At 33.3% G+C, this 18,126-nt stretch overlaps 1 protein-coding gene across 5 annotated transcripts; it reads left to right on the top strand.

The window, feature by feature from the left end:
* Positions 1-5,069: 5,069 nt before the first annotated feature.
* LOC123884744 (ankyrin-2-like) lies at positions 5,070-17,589 on the top strand. Of its 5 annotated transcripts, none has more exons than XM_045933928.1 (7): positions 5,093-5,293; positions 7,020-7,055; positions 7,107-7,199; positions 7,385-7,849; positions 8,097-8,201; positions 15,567-15,985; positions 16,788-17,530. In XM_045933928.1, the coding sequence occupies exons 2-7, from the start codon at positions 7,022-7,024 to the stop codon at positions 17,400-17,402; spliced, it is 1,731 nt and encodes a 576-aa protein (XP_045789884.1). In that variant the 5' UTR covers positions 5,093-5,293; positions 7,020-7,021; the 3' UTR covers positions 17,403-17,530. The 5 variants fall into 5 exon arrangements, with proteins under 5 accessions (XP_045789882.1, XP_045789884.1, XP_045789883.1 ...); XM_045933927.1 differs by having other exon boundaries at positions 7,020-7,125; positions 7,171-7,199; XM_045933929.1 differs by having other exon boundaries at positions 7,014-7,055.
* The last annotated feature ends 537 nt before the right edge of the window (positions 17,590-18,126 follow it).

Raw genomic sequence — 18,126 nt, 5'->3', positions numbered from 1 at the left:
ATTATTTCCTAACAACCATAGTGTGAACATAAATTTGAGGTTTCACTACTAAAAATTCTCAATATTATCATGGTAATTATAATTGGAGTAGTCCCAGTGTACTCATAAATTTGAGGTTTCACTACTAAAAATTCTCAATATTAATCTGAATTGGATCGGTCATTAAATCAGTGTACTCATAAATTTGACGTTGATTTCACTACTAAAATCTCTATTTTCCTACTAATTTAGACCCGTCATTAACATGTTCCTTTATTTAAACCAGTCATTAGTCATAACTTCATAAGTCAAGATATAAAATTAAATCATTACGATGAAGGTGGAGGTAAATTAAATTTAAATGTATATAGTTAAAAACATTTAGTTCAAATAATTTCTAAGACCATCTCCAATGGTGTAGTACCTATTAGGTACTCATGGTACTTATTAGGTACTATCATTGGAGCACAACACATTTTAGTACCTAATAGGTACCACTTCTAATATAAGAACTCTCTCTCTCTTCTTTTTATGGTACCCACTTTATTTAATATATTTAAAAAAAATTAATTTGGCAATATTATTTTAAATTAAATTTCAAATTTTAATGATGTGGAGTTATTGATGGGACCATTTTAAAACTTTTTAAGAAATGCTCCATTGGAGGGGTTGAGTACCTATTAGGTACTATTATTAAAAAATAAATAAATTGATGATGTGTCTATGTGGGACCATTTAAGTACTCAAAAATGGAGTGCTCCATTGTGGATGCTCTAATAGCCTACTAAAAAAACAACGATTATTTGAGTTGGCAGTAGAAGGATTGATGTTGTAATTATTATTGTCAATACCATCCATTAAGTTGTCGCCATTCAATACAACTATAGGAGAATAGTTAGTATGCCTCAACTCTGTGGTATTATTTCCTAACAACCATAGTGTGAACATATATAATTAGAGCTATTATTTCCTCAGGGGCGGCTCCAACTTTTTAGAGACCCTGCTCAATTATTAAAAATAGGCCCTAGTAAAAAAATGAAAAAAAAATTCTCTCTATATAAGTTTTAAATAACATTAAAAAAGTCATTCGTATAACCAACATAAAAAGCGACCACCGAAAAAAGAAAAAAAAAAAAAGACATTTTATAATCAATAAGATCTAAATATAATTTTCAAGTTAATATTACTATCAATCTTCTAGCTACTTAAAAGATGTCAACATTTTAACATTTTCTAAAGCAAATTGATCAATTAAGTCTTCATTTTATTCATCATTTATTAATTTTGTGTTTCTTACTAAGTAATAATAATAATAATAATAATAATAATAATAATAATAATAATAATAATAATAATAATAATAATAATAATAATAATAATAATATTTCCGTGAGTATTATTTGTTTACGCTTATTGTTACCAATATAACTACTATCCATTGGTATGGTAGTTGGTATCATGATATCATATATTGAAGATCCATAATACATAGGAGGCCTCAAACTTCTCCAAATTTAGAGGGGCCCTATGCGGTGGCACACCTTGCACACCCATAGGAGCCGCCCCTGGTTGCACGCGCCTTCGGCGCGCGTTAAGAAGTTGGTTTCAAAGAAATTAATTTTATAAACAGAAAGAATTAGTTGATTTAAATTGTGTTATAATTAATTGACACAACGATCAATTTACTTAGTTTATTAAAAAGTGATTAGTGGAACAAAAACTCAAACTATTGTTGCTTTACTATAAATATGATCATTTTAAAAAATAAAAATAAAAGTTAAAATTATTAATTTCTTTATCGTTAAGCATGAAGGAGAATGAGTGCAATGTGTATTTTTTTAAGCAAGAAAGAGTGCGAAAGTATTTTAGCGTGAGACGTTAACCGCAACAACTCACATCATGTGAGAAATTTAAATCTTATAATAAAAAGTCATATTTTGACTATATATGTCATCATATTTCAATTCTAGTTTATAATAATACATCTATATATATAGGAGAATAGTTAGTATGCCTCAACTCTGTGGTATTATTTCCTAACAACCATAGTGTGAACATATATAATTAGAGGTATTATTTCCTAACAACCATAGTGTGAACATATATAATATTGGTATGAAGTTTACACGGTCATTAGCGATGACTAATTTTCGTCTGGGAATCTGTGGAGCACACAAGATAGGTTTTTTCCTCCCTATCGAATTTTTTTCATACGCATGCTAGTAATCAAACTTCAGACTACATACTTAAGGGACCAAGACTTTTACCACTAGGATTGATTCATTATTGGTTAAATTGAATTCAAAATTGTTGTTGAGTAGATAAAATAACATTAATAGTTATTTTGCAACCTTTATTAAAAAGATTTTAATTATATTACTTGAATTTATAAAATTCTCGATTTTCATCCCTTAAAATAAATTTTATTTTAGTGGCTAGAAATTTATCAAATAAGCTGAATAAAAAGAAACCCCGGATTCAAACATCAACCTCTCTCTCTCTCTCTCTCTCTCTCTCTCTCTCTCTCTCTCTCTCTATATATATATATATATATATATATATATATATATATATATATATATATATATATTATATATATAGGGGGCTGTTGGGTCTAAGTTAGCAAGGTGCACCTTTTGAGTTGGACAAAAATACCTATTTTTTTAATTTTTGAAAGAATAGAGCAACAGGGGCATTTCTGTAATTTTCTGCAATTTTACACGCGTCCCCCACTTCTTTTTCCCCCCCCAGTACACGTGTCACGCTATTATTGGACAAAAATCACGCGCGTGCATCACACGCGCCGACAGGCGCGCGTGGGTGGAAGGATGGGCGGAGAGAGAAAACTTTTTGAAAAGGTAAGGCCACGTGTCAGCATATGATTGGCTACGTTAATTTTTTTCCATTTAATACTTTAAACTCGATTATTTCGTCGTAAATTAATTTTTTATTTTTTAATTTTTATACCAAAATTCATAATTTTTTTTTCTCTACAAATAGAGACTTGGTTCGTTTGATTTGGACACAGAAAAAAAAACCCAATTTTTCACTACCTTAATCTCATTTTTCACTACCTTACATCAACTCACTGAAACCATTCTACAAGCTAAATGGTTTCAGAAGCAAATAACTAATAATCAACTTACTGAAACCATTCTACCAGCAAAATGGTTTTAGATTACAACTCTCTGAAACCATTGTACCAGATAAATGGTTTCAGAAACAAACACAATTAATAAATTACTCACTGAAACCATTCTACCAGTAAAATGGTTTCAGAATACAACTAGGTGAAACCATTCTACAAGCTAAATGGTTTCAGAAGCAAATAACTAATAATCAACTTACTGAAACCATTCTACCAGCAAAATGGTTTCAGATTACAACTCTCTGAAACCATTGTACCGAATAAATGGTTTCAGAAGCAAACACAATTAATAAATTACTCATTGAAACCATTCTACCAGTAAAATAGTTTCAGAATACAACTATGTGCAACCATTCTACCAGTAAAATGGTTTCAGAAGCAAACATTAGTTTTTAATTACCGTTTTATCTCATTTAATTAACTAAAAATAGTTTCAGGTCTCCAAAAATTTCATAAAATATACCAAAAGTTCCAGAATATTATCTACTATTTTCCTGGTATAATTGTTTCAGTGAGTTGGTTGAGTGGTGCGTGTTAAATTACAACACACAAGTAACGTATTTAGTAGACAAAAAATGAGATTAAGGTAGTGAAAAATTGCGTTTTTTTTTCGGTGTCCAAATCAAACGAACCAAGTCTCTATTTGTAGACAAAAAAAAATTATGAATTTTGGTATAAAAATAAAAAAATAAAAAATTAATTTACAACGAAATAATTGAGTTCAAAGTATTAAATGAACAAAAATCACGCCCAGCCAACCATTGTGTGACACGTGTCCTACTTTTAAAAAGCAAATTTTTCTCTCTCCAGGTTGTAATCCAGTGTGACGCAGGCGCTTGAATCTGATGGATCTGGATGATCTGGGCTGTCTGATTGATCAGACAGTCTTCATGAGATCAGATCTTAGCTGTCTGATGGAAATCAACGGTCTGTAACCATGGTCCTTCGGTACGCGCGCGACACTGAATCCGCGTCTATTAATGGTTTAAGAAGGTGGGGCGCGTGTATATGGTTGGCAAAATTGCAGAAAATTACAGAAATGCCCCTGTTGCTCTATTCTTTCAAAAATTAAAAGAATGGGTATTTTGGTCCAATTGAAAAGGTGCACCTTGCTAACTTAGACCTAACTAGGGTCTATGTTAGAAAACCCCATATATATATATATATATATAGAGTCAGGATCCGTTGACACCAACTAGTTTGACACCAAATGTTACACCTCTCAATAACGTTTTAACCGATATAAATTTTATAAAATCCACCGTTGGATTGAAAGTTTACATCATATAGATCATTTGTGTAAAATTTCAGACAAATCCAAAATCATTTGATATGCTATTGAGACACATAAAGATTAACGGCATTTAAAAAAATACAAAAACCGTTAATTTTGATGTATGTCAATAACATATCAAATGATTTTGGATTTATTTGAAATTTTACACAAATGATCTATATGATGTAAACTTTCAATCCAACGGTGGATTTTATAAAATTTATATCGGTTAAAACGTTATTGAGAGGTGTAACATTTGGTGTCAAACGTTATTGTTGGATTGAAAGTTTATATCGTATAGATCATTTATAAATTTTTTAAAATTTTTTAAAAATCATTTGATATATTATTGAGACCCATCAAGATTTACGTTATTTAATAAACCGTTAATCTTGATGTGTCTCGATAACATATCAAATAATTTTCAATTTTTCTAAATTTTTCTATGGATGATCTATATGATATAAACTTTCAATCCAATAGTGGATTTTATAAAATTCGTATTTATTATAATGTTATTCATGATTGGTCTACCATAGACCACTTAATGAAGTAGTCCATATTAGAATTTACCTCGAAAAGTCCAATAATTCCTTTCACTTTTATATAGTATATTTTCCGTTAAAAAAAAAAGTATATAGTGTACTTTTATCCATATTTCACACTGAATTATATTATAAAATTGTTATTCAATTGACTAAGAATAGGAACCATGTTTTTATTCTTACGAACTACACCCATGTAAAGACTCAAGTCACTTTGACATAGTCACACAAGACCTGAATATTTCAAGAGATTCCTTTACATTTGAGATTAGAAGATATTAACAACATAAATTTGTGGTTCATCCTTCATCGCCATTTTCCTCTTTTCTAAGATTGCTTCTTGAGGTAAACTCCATAAATTTCTCTCTATTTAATTTATTTAAGTTTTACTCAGCTTTAATTTTCAATTTTTTCCTTTTTTTTTTTCTTCTTACAATCATTCTTTTTCCTAACGAATAAAATTTGAGAATCATTTAAATTTAATCCTTGCTTCAAATTTTCTTGCATATATATATATATATATATAGAGTTTCACAAAATAAACATGTGGTTTAATTAATATTGTTATATATATCATATATCACTAACTAGTCCTTCGTTTTAATTATTGGGAGCAACATATATAATTTCTCTTCCAAGCTTACTCATATGGATAGAGAGTGAAAGAAATATTCTCTGAATAACCATTTTAAAATTTGTTCTTGTTGCCTGGAGTTTTCAAAATGTTAATGTTTCTTTTGATGGGTTCTTTTCCATTTCTTTCTATACTTTTACTCCTCATCTCATCCTCTATTTTATCACACAAGTTGTATGTATATTACTTAAAATTAAATCACTCATTTTTTCTTTCTCAAATTGATCGTGCGCACACACACACTCACACATGCACATACATGGTTAACTAATACATGAATCTTAATTTGCATTAATGGTTGGAAGATGCGCCCTATTTTGTGTTGGAATCATAAGAGTTTATTTTGTGTTGTTTTCTTTCTTTTTCTTTGAGGGAAGGTGTGTCTCCTGGTGGTTGAGATGTTGGGGTGTTATTATTTTCTAGTGTATTTTTTATGGTTTTCTCTTTTTGGCTTTTGCTTTAGTGTAGGTCGTGGACTACTGATTTTGTGTACTTCATGTGCCCATTATTATTCTCGACCTTTTCTTATTTTTTTTCATTTATATAATATTATATTTGTAATTAAAAAAAAAAAAACTGTCTCAATGATATCATATTATATCTAATAGAATTTACAAAGATTATGTCATATAAATTTTCAAATTCAACCTATAATCAGTTTTGTAAATTATATATCAAGTGATGTAAAACTACTATAATGTTACATATAAATTTAATTTAGCTTCTTCTTATTATATTTAATTACTGCATATTATTATTTCTATTAGGTCCAGATAATATATTCTGTCTTCTAGTATACTATAAATCTTAGTTAAAGATATGTCTGTGGAAAAACTGGCCGGATTATGAATTAAATTTAGAGGTGTGTAAGGCAAAGACTTGTAGTGGATAGTTTTTGTAAAGTCAATTATATAAAACAAATAATGACTAAATATATATATGTGATGTGCATGAAAGCAAATGCTGGCCAACTAGGTCCTTACACGTGGCATATATGTAGTCCTTCTTATTGCAAGTTGAAACAATGATAGTATAGTATATACAGCCGCCTTGGGATTTATAAAACGTGATATTTAATTTCAAGATTAAAAATATCAATTTGTTCAAAAAAAAAAATTAAAAATAGCAATCAGTAACTAAATATTATTTTTATTTTTAACAAAAGTTATAAAGTATTATTATCTCCATCATCAAAGGTTGTTGGATTTAGACATATCAACGATACTCATGAATATTATTTTATATATAAGAGTTGATATTCGAACTTCAGAAATTTTATATATTTATTTTATTGAAGAGTGAAATTCTAACACTAATTTATTTGATAAAAAAGCTCTAAAAATATTTGTTTGCCATTTTAGTGTTTAATTTGTTTATATCCTCCTGTGAAAAAAAATGAAAAGATTGATTATCTGTGTTTGTTAATTTTATTTACAGAAATGGATATGTTAAATGTTTGCTCAGCAACATCTCCATCACAATTGAAAGCACATGAGGTTCATATTGAGTTGAAATTAGCAACATCATCAATATTATTGGCACAGCCACAGCTTCACCAACAAGGATGCACTTCTAATCAACATCGACTGCCTTCCCTTCACTTGTTACAAGATAAAAGTTTGATCATTACTCTTTCTCTCTAATATTTAAAATATAATTTAAAGGTGGATCTTTACTAGTTTTAGTCAAAAAAATAAATTTTGTACATTAGGAATCAATTTTAACCTTCAAAAATAGAACTATGCAAACATCCACTTGACTTAGAATATGGCACTTTATTAATTCAACTTTAATTTCTTCAGGAAAATATTTGAACCAATGTGTACCCCTTTATAAGAGAGCACTAGAAGGTGATTGGAATGCATCAAAGGGTATGATACATAAAAATAATGAACTATTAAATGCTGCTATAACAAGGGATTATGGCACACTACTTCATGTTGCAGCAGGAACAAATCATGTTCATTTTGTAGAGGAGTTAGTTAAATTACTTAAGCCAAATGACTTGTTACTACAAAACAATAAAGGGAATACATCATTGTGTGTGGCTGCTGTTTCTGGAAATCTTCAAATTGTTGTTATATTGATTGAGACAAATGGGTGCCTAATACAAATTAGAGGTGTTGAAGGAATGAGTCCTCTAACTATGGCTGCTTTTTATGGAAGAAGCGACATTGCAAGGTATCTATTCAATCATAATATAGATATATTGGAAGAAGAGGAGATGAATGGTTTGTTCTTCATTTGCATCAAGAATGATTTGTATGGTAAGTAAATTGCCCTTAATTAATTCCTTCCTAAGCAATTCTTGTTGCATGTAATATACTTTATGATCTTTTTTATAAGAAACAACTCACTTTTTAAATTTATGTTCATTGAATATTTGATGTATTTAGTCTATATTATCAGACTAAATCTAAAGAGTCAACTGTTTCTAGTAAAATGAACAGAGGTACGTAGTAATATGTTTGATATATATTAATACCTACAATTACACTCCTGAAAATTTTGCAGATTTAGCTTTGCAAATGGTATGGAAAAAGTCAACATTGGCATTGATTCGAAATAACAACAGTGAAACAGGCTTACATGTCTTGGCTAGAAAGCCTTTTTGTCTTGGTAAGTCTTTACAATCACTCTTTTCCAGAAAACGGATAAACCATGAGATTTTTATTGGCCATCCAATTATTTTTATAACGTCCGCTAGAGGACGATAAATTTTTATTTGCTACTTAAATAGTGGAACTGGATGGATAAAAACGGAAACGTGTAGGGCGCGCGAGAAGCAAATAAGGCGATAAAAGAAGATCTCATAAATCATATTCATGTTCTTTTGTTTACTTCCTACTCAGGTCCGACTTACACACATGTGCAATGTGTGTGACGACCTTGGGCCTCAAAATTTTGAGGTCTATTGATGGATTTTTCGCAAGTGAACGAAATACCACGTAGTAATAAAAATATTGATCCACAGAGATTGTGTGATTAAACTAGTCTAATAGTGTTCATAAACATCATGCAATAAGAAAACATAATTTGGGGGTTTGTTTGAGTGATTAATTGGTAGAAAAACGTGCTTTGTAATAAGTGGAAAAGCGAGGTAGAATCATCGGAATCACCTAGTCTATAGCTAAATCACATGCAACCTACCGTATCATACGAATTTACTCAAGTATTCACAACTGGATTAACAAATTAGTGAATCACAATCTCTTGTCAAAATCCACTTTATTCGTTGTCGATACTCCACCGATCTCTCGAGTGGAAGCTACCTACAACGAATGATATGAAAGCGCGTCGATCGTTCGCTACACTCTATGTTTCAATCTCTCGATCGGAAACACTCGAGTGCTCAATGCAATTCAGTTCAGAAATTAAACCAATATTCTCATACGTGACTTAACTCAAAATCATTATAACACTAATGAAGGATTATAAAGCATTAAGTGAAGAATTGCATTAAGTAAAAACTATGAAACAGAGTAAATTCTTACAATAGAGCAGATTACATTAGATCCATCTATATCCTAAGCTATCCTAGATCCTACCTCCACAAGGAGTTTAGCTCCTCATGTTGCTTCGATCGCGTCCTAGCTTCAACTTCATGGCTTGAGAATCCATGCTATTGAGGAGCTTGAAGCTATCCTATGAAGGTCTGGATCCAACTGTGAAAGCTCCAAAACCAGAGAGTAGATGAAATGTAGCAGATTTTCCAACCCCTGAAACAGAAAATGCAGATTCCTTATATAATAATCGCAACCACGCCGCGCGCCAGATCTATCACGCCGCGCGTGGTTGCAATTTCTCAACTACGCAGCGCGTGTAACGGTCTTACGCGGCGCGTGATCAAATCTGAGGTCTTTGATCTTCAACTCTGCAATCTTCACGCCGCGCGTGATAGCTCCATGCCCCCGGCGCAGTTATCCTTCCTTCACGCCGCGCGTGGTCAGTGCTACGCCGCGCATGATCAAGTCAGAGAGCAATCCAATTCTGATCAAAGCTTCACGCCGCGCGTGGTAGGTATCACGCCGCGCGTAATCATGGTCAAAAACTTGGCTCTCTGTGATCTCCATCACGCAGCGCGTGATGGGCTACGCCTAGTGAAAATCAGCAATTTCATGCAATTTACCTGTTTTCTTCCAACACAAGTAATCATGCTTATGAATAGATTTCTCTTACATTTATTGCTTAAAACCTACTAAAATGCATTTAATGTTGCTAAAATAGGCATGGATTAGAGAGTGTGACGATCCGTCATCACAACCCCAAACTTAAACATTTCCTTGTCCTCAAGGAAACAACTTTTACCTCAAGCTTTTGTGTCAAGACTTTGGCATTTTCCTTAGATTCACTCGAATCATACATACGTGAGAATCACCTGATGATCAATGATCCATCTGCAAACAATGCTCAATTGCACAATCGTTCCCGCAAGGCATTTTCAAGTAATTCACACTTTTCAACCAAGGCTCTATGATTCCATCACACTACTCACATACACTCTTCAATTTTGGTAATTCACTCAAATCAACACATCAATGCAAGTCAACAATAATTTTGCAAGTAGTCTAAGAATTCATTTGGTTCACTTTGGGCACACACTTTAGAGGTCTTTTAGGGTTATAACGTGGCTTGACTAGGGTGGATGGTGACATTTTGGGATAAATAGTAGAAAAACTTGGAGTTAGATCCCCCTAAGGTCAAAACTTTTCATAAACCAAATCCCTTTTCTTTTGAACTATAGTGGACTAGAGAACTTTTTTCAATTCATCAAATAAAGTTTTGTAATTCTTTTGCACTCAAGGCTATCACTACTTTTTGTACTTCTTTTCAATATTTTTTTTTTCCATCATTCATCTCTTTTTTCATTTTCATGTTTTCATCATTTTTTTTTTCATACTTTTCTTCTATCTTTCTCATGACTAAAGCCTTGCAATTTTTTGAAATTTTTCAATCAAAACTTTTTATAAGTTCTCTAGTACCCTCACCCCAAACTTTATTTGTTGCTAATTCCAAAGAGCAACCCCAAACTTAGTGGTGAGCAATGCGCATCAACCACTAATTAGGTGCCTAACCTCCAAGAAAGTCATTCCTTTTTTTTTTCATCAAAAATTTCTTAAGGTTTTGCAAAACAACATTTTCTTTTTCAGCTCAAATTGGTTAAGCAAAGGATAATTATATGTAAGGGTGGATAGACAAGCTCAAAGGTACCAAGGAACATGCCTCGTGTGTGCTACAAAAGTACCAATCAAATAAAAAGACGACAAGCAAAATCGAGAGACAATACATGAGTGGATATCACACATAGAAGGAAAAAGAGTGTTTGGCTCAATACCTCATGGTTGGGTCGAATCAAAGAACCGGTCAAAAAGTGTGCGTTCCCTTCCTTTGCCTCTTGATCACATGAGTGCAACAAGCTATTGCACTGCAAGTTTCACAAATTACACACAGAGACAATCAAGCAATTGATACTCAAGTAACTAGAAGGAACATGCCAAAATATTGAAACAAATTCTAAAGGTAAAAATCATTCCACAATCGAACAAGGTAAAGTTCAAATTCAAAGTTAAAATAGTACATATCCAGCCAAATATCCAACCAACATCAAATCATTATTACAAACCAACGAAAGTAAAAGAGCAAAAGTAAAAGTAGAGATAGAGTAGGAATAAAGTAGCAGCAGCAGCAGAAAATCATAACCAAGGACGTCAGGCGGTGTCATCCGGTTGGCCAGTGAAATAATTTGTGAAAGGGCTATTCAATTTCAAATTCAGCCCGTCCACATCCAACATCTCCCTCTCCATATCAGCAGCCTCCTCCTGCTCAACCCGGCGGCACCTCTCGATCTCCGCTAACTCAGAAGTTCTCAAACCAGAATTGTAAGCTTGTCTGGCCTGAAATGATGTTAGCTCCCTCGCCTGATGCGCCTCCCAATCAGCATCAACGGGATACAAGGTCCCAAAAGTATGAGGAGGGAAGGTAGATCGATAAGTCATCGCCTCGGTGTACATGGAAGAGGCGGTATCAAAGTAAAGATTAGGAAGCCCGGAGTACTGAGAAATTTCCATCTGGTGTAGCATAGAAGCAAGTTGATTAATATCATGAGAGTAACGAGGAGGTGCTGACTCCGGAATCCCTTGTGGTTCATCAACCAGCACCTCATGTTGGTCCGGGTGAACACCATCTTCAAACCGATTAATCTCTTCCTCTTCTCTCAAAGCATCTTCTCTCGCAGCATTCCCCTCACCACGGGGAACTATGGGACCTCTCTCAAATCTCTTCTCAAAGTATGATAACGATAGTGGACGAGTAGGATGTAAGTCACCTTCTTGCACAAACATTGGGACATTGCTTGCCCTACACAAAGCAGCAATTAAGTTGCAATGCCCCAAAGTAAAAGTCGGATTATTATTATTTACCATTTCATGTAAATCCTTTTGTAACCAAAGACCAAGATCTACATAACGACCCTTAGCTAGTAGTCGAACAGCAGCAACATTATCAAACTGGATTTCAGAGTTATTACCAACCACTCTAACATTCTTCAGCCAAAACTCACCCCAAGCACGGTGAATAGGGTTAAAACTCGTCAAACTCAACCTAGTAGGAAGAGACGTGGGCGAGTGTGACAGCCATCTAGCACCAGGTCTACAAACAATCGCCTTAACTCTTCCCTCACCACGAGACCACCATTAGCAATTCTTTCCTTCTCGGATACCAACTCACAAGCACCTCTCACACGACAATCCAACAAAGTATTAATGTGAGCTGCAGAATAATACACTCTAATTCCCCTAACCGTTGAATAATATTCAGAATGCGAAGACTAGTCAGGCAAGTAAGCATTTGTGAGAAATTCCCTAACCCACATCTGATTACCAGGATTAGCTTCATCTTTAATCATCAACTTATTAAACTTCCCCCATTTTCTAGACTTAATCTCATTCCCTATCTCAGCAACACCTTTTAACAAATCCTCTCCAAAACCTTTTTCTTGATTAATAGTAAAGGTTTGGATTTTTGTGTACCTTTTCTCGTGAACTTCACTAATGAAGTGAGGGTGGACCTGTGGCTGAGTAACATTGCTCCGGCGTGGAGGAGATGCTTGAGCGGACCGAGAAGAATGGCCCTTGCTTGCACTCATCATTGTCCTTGGCTTCTTCGATGGTTCTTGTGGAGGATTAACGTCACTCTTCTTCTTCGACTTCCCGATTAATCTTGTCAACATCTTGACTGAATGATGGGAGATTGGAGGTTGAAATGGGTTGATTTTGGGAAAGTGGTGAAATGAGAAATTGGAAGTGGAATTGGAGTGGTTGAGATGGGTTTTGTGAGTGTGAAGGAATGGGATGATTGAAGGTAATTAGAGATGAAATTGAAGAGGTTTGAAGGATGAAAATGGGTTAACAATGGAGTTTTTCGCGTGAGAACCCGTGTGTAATGATGATGGGATTAATGGAGTGATTGGGAAGATGAAGAAATTCAAATTTGACACGCTTTCCTGTGCAATCACGCCGCGCGTGACCCCTGCTACGCCGCGCGTAGTACAATTTGTAACGGTCAAGAACTTCCTTCATAAAGGCCACGCCGCGCGTGATGGCCATCATGCGGCGCGTAATCACTAGTCAGAGAGCCCTTCTTTCTCCAGGCTTCACGCAGCGCGTGATACACCCACACGCCGCGCGTAATACATTTTTAAAAACTCCTTCCTCTGTACTGAAGGATCACGCCGCGCGTGATTGTACTGCACCCTCAGCGTAGTTGAGCTCTGTTTTGCCCTGTTTTGCTTTAGTCCTTGCTTCTGCTGCGTACCTACCTACATACTTCAAAACAAAACAAACTAAAACATTAGAAACTGTTGGGTCAATCACAATCCCCGGCAACGGCCCCAAAAACTTGATGGATTTTTCGCAAGTGAACGAAATACCACGTAGTAATAAAAATATCGATCCACAGGGATTGTGTGATTAAACTAGTCTAATAGTGTTCATAAACATCATGCAATAAGAAAACATAATTTGGGGGTTTGTTTGAGTGATTAATTGGTAGAAAAACGTGCTTTGTAATAAGTGGAAAAGCGAGGTAGAATCATCGGAATCACCTAGTCTATAGCTAAATCACATGCAACCTACCGTATCATACGAATTTAATCAAGTGTTCACAACTGGATCAACAAATTAGTGAATCGCAATCTCTTGTCAAAATCCACTCTATTCGTTGTCGATACTCCCCCGATCTCTCGGGTGGAAGCTTCCTACAACGAATGATATGAAAGCGCGTCGATCGTTTGCTACACTCTATGTTTCAATCTCTCAACCGGAAACACTCGAGTGCTCAATGCAATTCAGTTCAGAAATTAAACCAATATTCTCATACGTGACTTAACTGAAAATCATTATAACACTAATGAAGGATTATAAAGCATTAAGTGAAGAATTGCAATAAGTAAACACTATGAAACGGAGTAAATTCTTACAATAGAGCAGATTACATTAGATCCATCTATATCCTAAGCTATCCTAGATCCTACCTCCATAAGGAGTTTAGCTCCTCATGTTGCTTCGATCGTGTCCTAGCTTCAACTTCATGGCTTGAGAATCCATGCTATTGAGGAGCTTGAAGCTATCCTATGAAGGTCTGGATCCAACTGTGAAAGCTCCAAAACCAGAAAGTAGATGAAATGTAGCAGATTTTCCAACCCGTGAAACAGAAAATGCAGATTCCTTATATAATAATCGCAACAACGCCGCCCGCCAGATCTATCACACCGCGCGTGGTTGCAATTTCTTCAACGACGCCGCGCGTGTAACGGTCTTATGCGGCGCGTGATCAAATCTGAGGTCTCTGATCTTCAACTCTGCAATCTTCCCGCCACGCATGATAGCTCCACGCCCCCGGCGCAGTTATCCTTCCTTCCTTCACGCCGCGCGTGGTCAGTGCTACGCCGCGCGTGATCAACTCAGAGAGCAATCCAATTCTGATCAAAGCTTCACGCCGCGCGTGGTAGGTATCACGCCGCGCGTGATCATGGTGAAAAACTTGGCTCTCTGTGATCTCCATCACGCAGCGCGTGATGGGCTACGCCCCCAGCGTAGTGAAAATCAGCAATTTCCTGTAATTTACCTGTTTTCTTGCAACACAAGTAATCATGTTTATGAATAGATTTCTCTTACATTTATTGCTTAAAACCTACTAAAATGTATTTAATGTTGCTAAAATAGGCATTGATTAGAAAGTGTGACGATCCGTCATCATATATAATATTAGTTATATATTATTTATACGCATAAAATATCAGATGTGTAGTAATAGATTAATCTTGATACCCTAAAATAATTGTTGTATATTGTTTTTCCTTATATTAATATAGTTATATATTATTAATGTTCATTGCTTAAAAAAAAAAGATTTATTAATGTTCATAAAATATCATATGAGTATCAATAGATTAGTTATCGATACTCATAAATATAGTTCTATCTCATTTTAATCTTTGCATCAAATATTGGGGTCGGATGGGTAACTCAACTAGTTAAACTAGTTGTATTAAAGATTAAGGAGTTAGAGGTATTCAAGTCATGACAAGGAGAAAAACTAATATAATATTATAATATATTAACATAACGATTTGCCATTAAAAAAAAAATCTTTGCATCAAATTTAATCTTAGATTAGGACGTCCTTTTTTGACGTTATATATAATGATAATTATTTTTTATTTTTTATGAGGATCCATTTTTAATATTCAAACAGAACCTTCAAATAGTCGAAATCAGCCGCATTTCTACTCTAACCATTGACCAATTTGAATTCTTCTAAGGGGTTAAATATGTTTGATCTAATAAGATATTTTCTTTCGTATTCCTTTTTAAAAGTTGATATTGTGCGAGGTACGAAATAAATAAAATTTAATTATTATTTGATACCAAGTACAATATCTTTTAATCTTTACATATCTAATTAACGTAGAATATCTTTGTGTAGGCATGGAGATAAGTCCATTATTTCTCCAACTTGTTGGTTGTCTTTGGAACATACTTCTCAATCATGGATGTACAGAAACACATAGGACAATTATAAATCAACCATCAAAAATAACATTTGATGCTACAGAAATTGGAAATTTTCACTTTGTGGCTGAGCTTTTGAGGTCTGAGCCTGATTTAATAAGAGAAGTTGATGACAAAAAAAGAAGCATATTTCACATTGCTGTTCAACATTGTCATTCAAGCATATTTAGTCTAATACATGAATTAGGCTCCTTCAAAGATTCAATTGTAGCACTTGAAGATGATGAAGAAAATAATATATTACATTATGCTGCTAAATTAGCACCTCATTGTCAGCTTAAATTAATTTCAGGAGCAGCTCTTCAAATGACACATGAAATACTATGGTTTGAGGTACATTTCCTACAACTTTATACCATACATATGTCTTATAATATCTTTTGAAGCGCTGAAAAATATACGAACATCAAACACAATACTGACTGATAATGACATGTAGACACTAGTAATAATTTAAGATATTAATAGAAATAATTGAAAGTAGTAACATGTTTGATGGTGGACACTGCAATGTGTCAAAACATCGGACATGCCTTCGATCTAAAATTTCAACGTATCGTCAAATATTTTTATGTATATATTTATTTTTTATTTTGCTTCTTTGAATTTCAGATCTATGGGTATGTTTGATCCGCTAAAAAAATTAAGGGATTAGACAGGACAATACAGTGTTTGATTTTAAAATTGTTCCTCAAATTACCGGATAAATTGGAAATCAATGGACTAAGTAAAAATTTTGTGCTTCACTAAACCACAAGACTGCCAAGACAACATTTTTTCTTCCATAAAAGTTGTCTAAAATACTAAAATAATTTTTTTTCCACCAAACATTATGGGAGACAAAATTTATCTAATGCATTAAGTTTGTCTAGTACTATTTTGTCAAGTATGTACTTACTTTTTGGGAATCAAACCAAATTTATATGTGTTTGTTCGATTATTTATTTTATCTAAATTAAAATTTTAAATTTTGTTGTGGTTATGATTTCTTTGGTCGCAATATCTAAGTATATTAGGGATTAGTCTTTGTAGTTGCTCGCAGAGTATACCCGATTTATGTCAAAAATAAAAAAGTGACATGCATGTCATCAGTAATTATTGTTACTAAACTTTTCATTATAATTTGACATTACAGGAAGTGAAAAAGTTAATGTCACCATTAGAAACAAAGAAGAAAAATTGCAATGGCAAAACTCCTGATGATATATTTACTGAGGAGCATAAAGAGCTATTAACAAAAGCAGAATCTTGGATTGAAAGCACAACAAATTATTGCATTCTTATTTCAACACTCATTTCAACTGGAGTATTTACATCAACATTTAACATACCTGGTGGCTACAACAAAAATACAGGAACACCAAATTATTTACAAAAACAAGCATTTCTTATATTTGCGGTATCGAATGCAACTGCAATGATATCATCCGCAATTTCGATACTAATTTTCTTATCTATTATCATCTCAAGTTATGCAGAGTATGCTTATTTCAAATCACTTCCTTCAAAGTTGCTATGTGGATTGATTGCACAAATCATCTCCATTACAAGCATGATGATAGCTTTTAGTGTTTCATTTTTTATAACATATTGTCATGGTTTGATTTGGGTTCCATATTTTATTTCTGTTTTTGCATTACTTCCTATAGTTTTGTTCAAATTTCTTGTATATCCACTTTGGTTGGATATTATAAGTTCTTCTTATTTTTGTATGTCCCTATTTCAGCCAAGAAAAGGAATTCTTAATTAACTAGTAGGAAAAAGATAGAAATGTAAATTATAGATATGTTTAATATATCCTAGCTAGCTACATGTAGTTTTATATTGTATAGATTTTTCCATATTATTAAGACATTAAATTTATGGATCTCTCAATTATAAAATGTTTAACATATCTATTTTTCTATCGAATTGAGACTCAAGTCACACTTAAAATATCAACAGCGAACTACAAAATTGACCGGGTCTTTGTGTTGTAGCTCACACATTAGAGAAAAAGTTTACCTCACACTAAAATTTAGGCAAAATTACACTACAAGTCCTTTATCTTATTTTTTTGTAACACTTTGGTCCTTTATCTTTTTTTTTTTGTAACATTTTGGTCCTTTATCTTTTATTTGTAACACTTTAGTCCTTTATTTTTTTTTATTTGTGACACTTTAGTCCCTTTTTTTGTAACAGTTTGGTCCTTTATCTTTTTTTATTTGTAACACTTTGATCCTTTATTTTTTATAAATAAATAAGATAAGGACCAAAGTGTTACAAAAAAAAAGATAAAGGATCAAATTGTTACAAAAATAAGATAAATGACCAAAATGTTACAAAAAAATAAGATAAAGGACTTGTAGTTTAATTTTGCCCTAAAATTTATCATCCGTCACACTTTAGAACTTTAATCGCTTTTGCTTTTATGTAATGGTTGTGATTGCAGCTGTTACAAAATAATGTTTGTTAAATCTAGACAGTTATGAATA

Source organism: Trifolium pratense, linkage group LG5 (assembly GCF_020283565.1).
Source record: "Trifolium pratense cultivar HEN17-A07 linkage group LG5, ARS_RC_1.1, whole genome shotgun sequence".
NCBI classification, from domain to species: Eukaryota; Viridiplantae; Streptophyta; class Magnoliopsida; order Fabales; family Fabaceae; genus Trifolium; species Trifolium pratense.
Note: the sequence above shows the minus strand (reverse complement) of the source record. Positions and strands in the feature narration are given on the sequence as shown.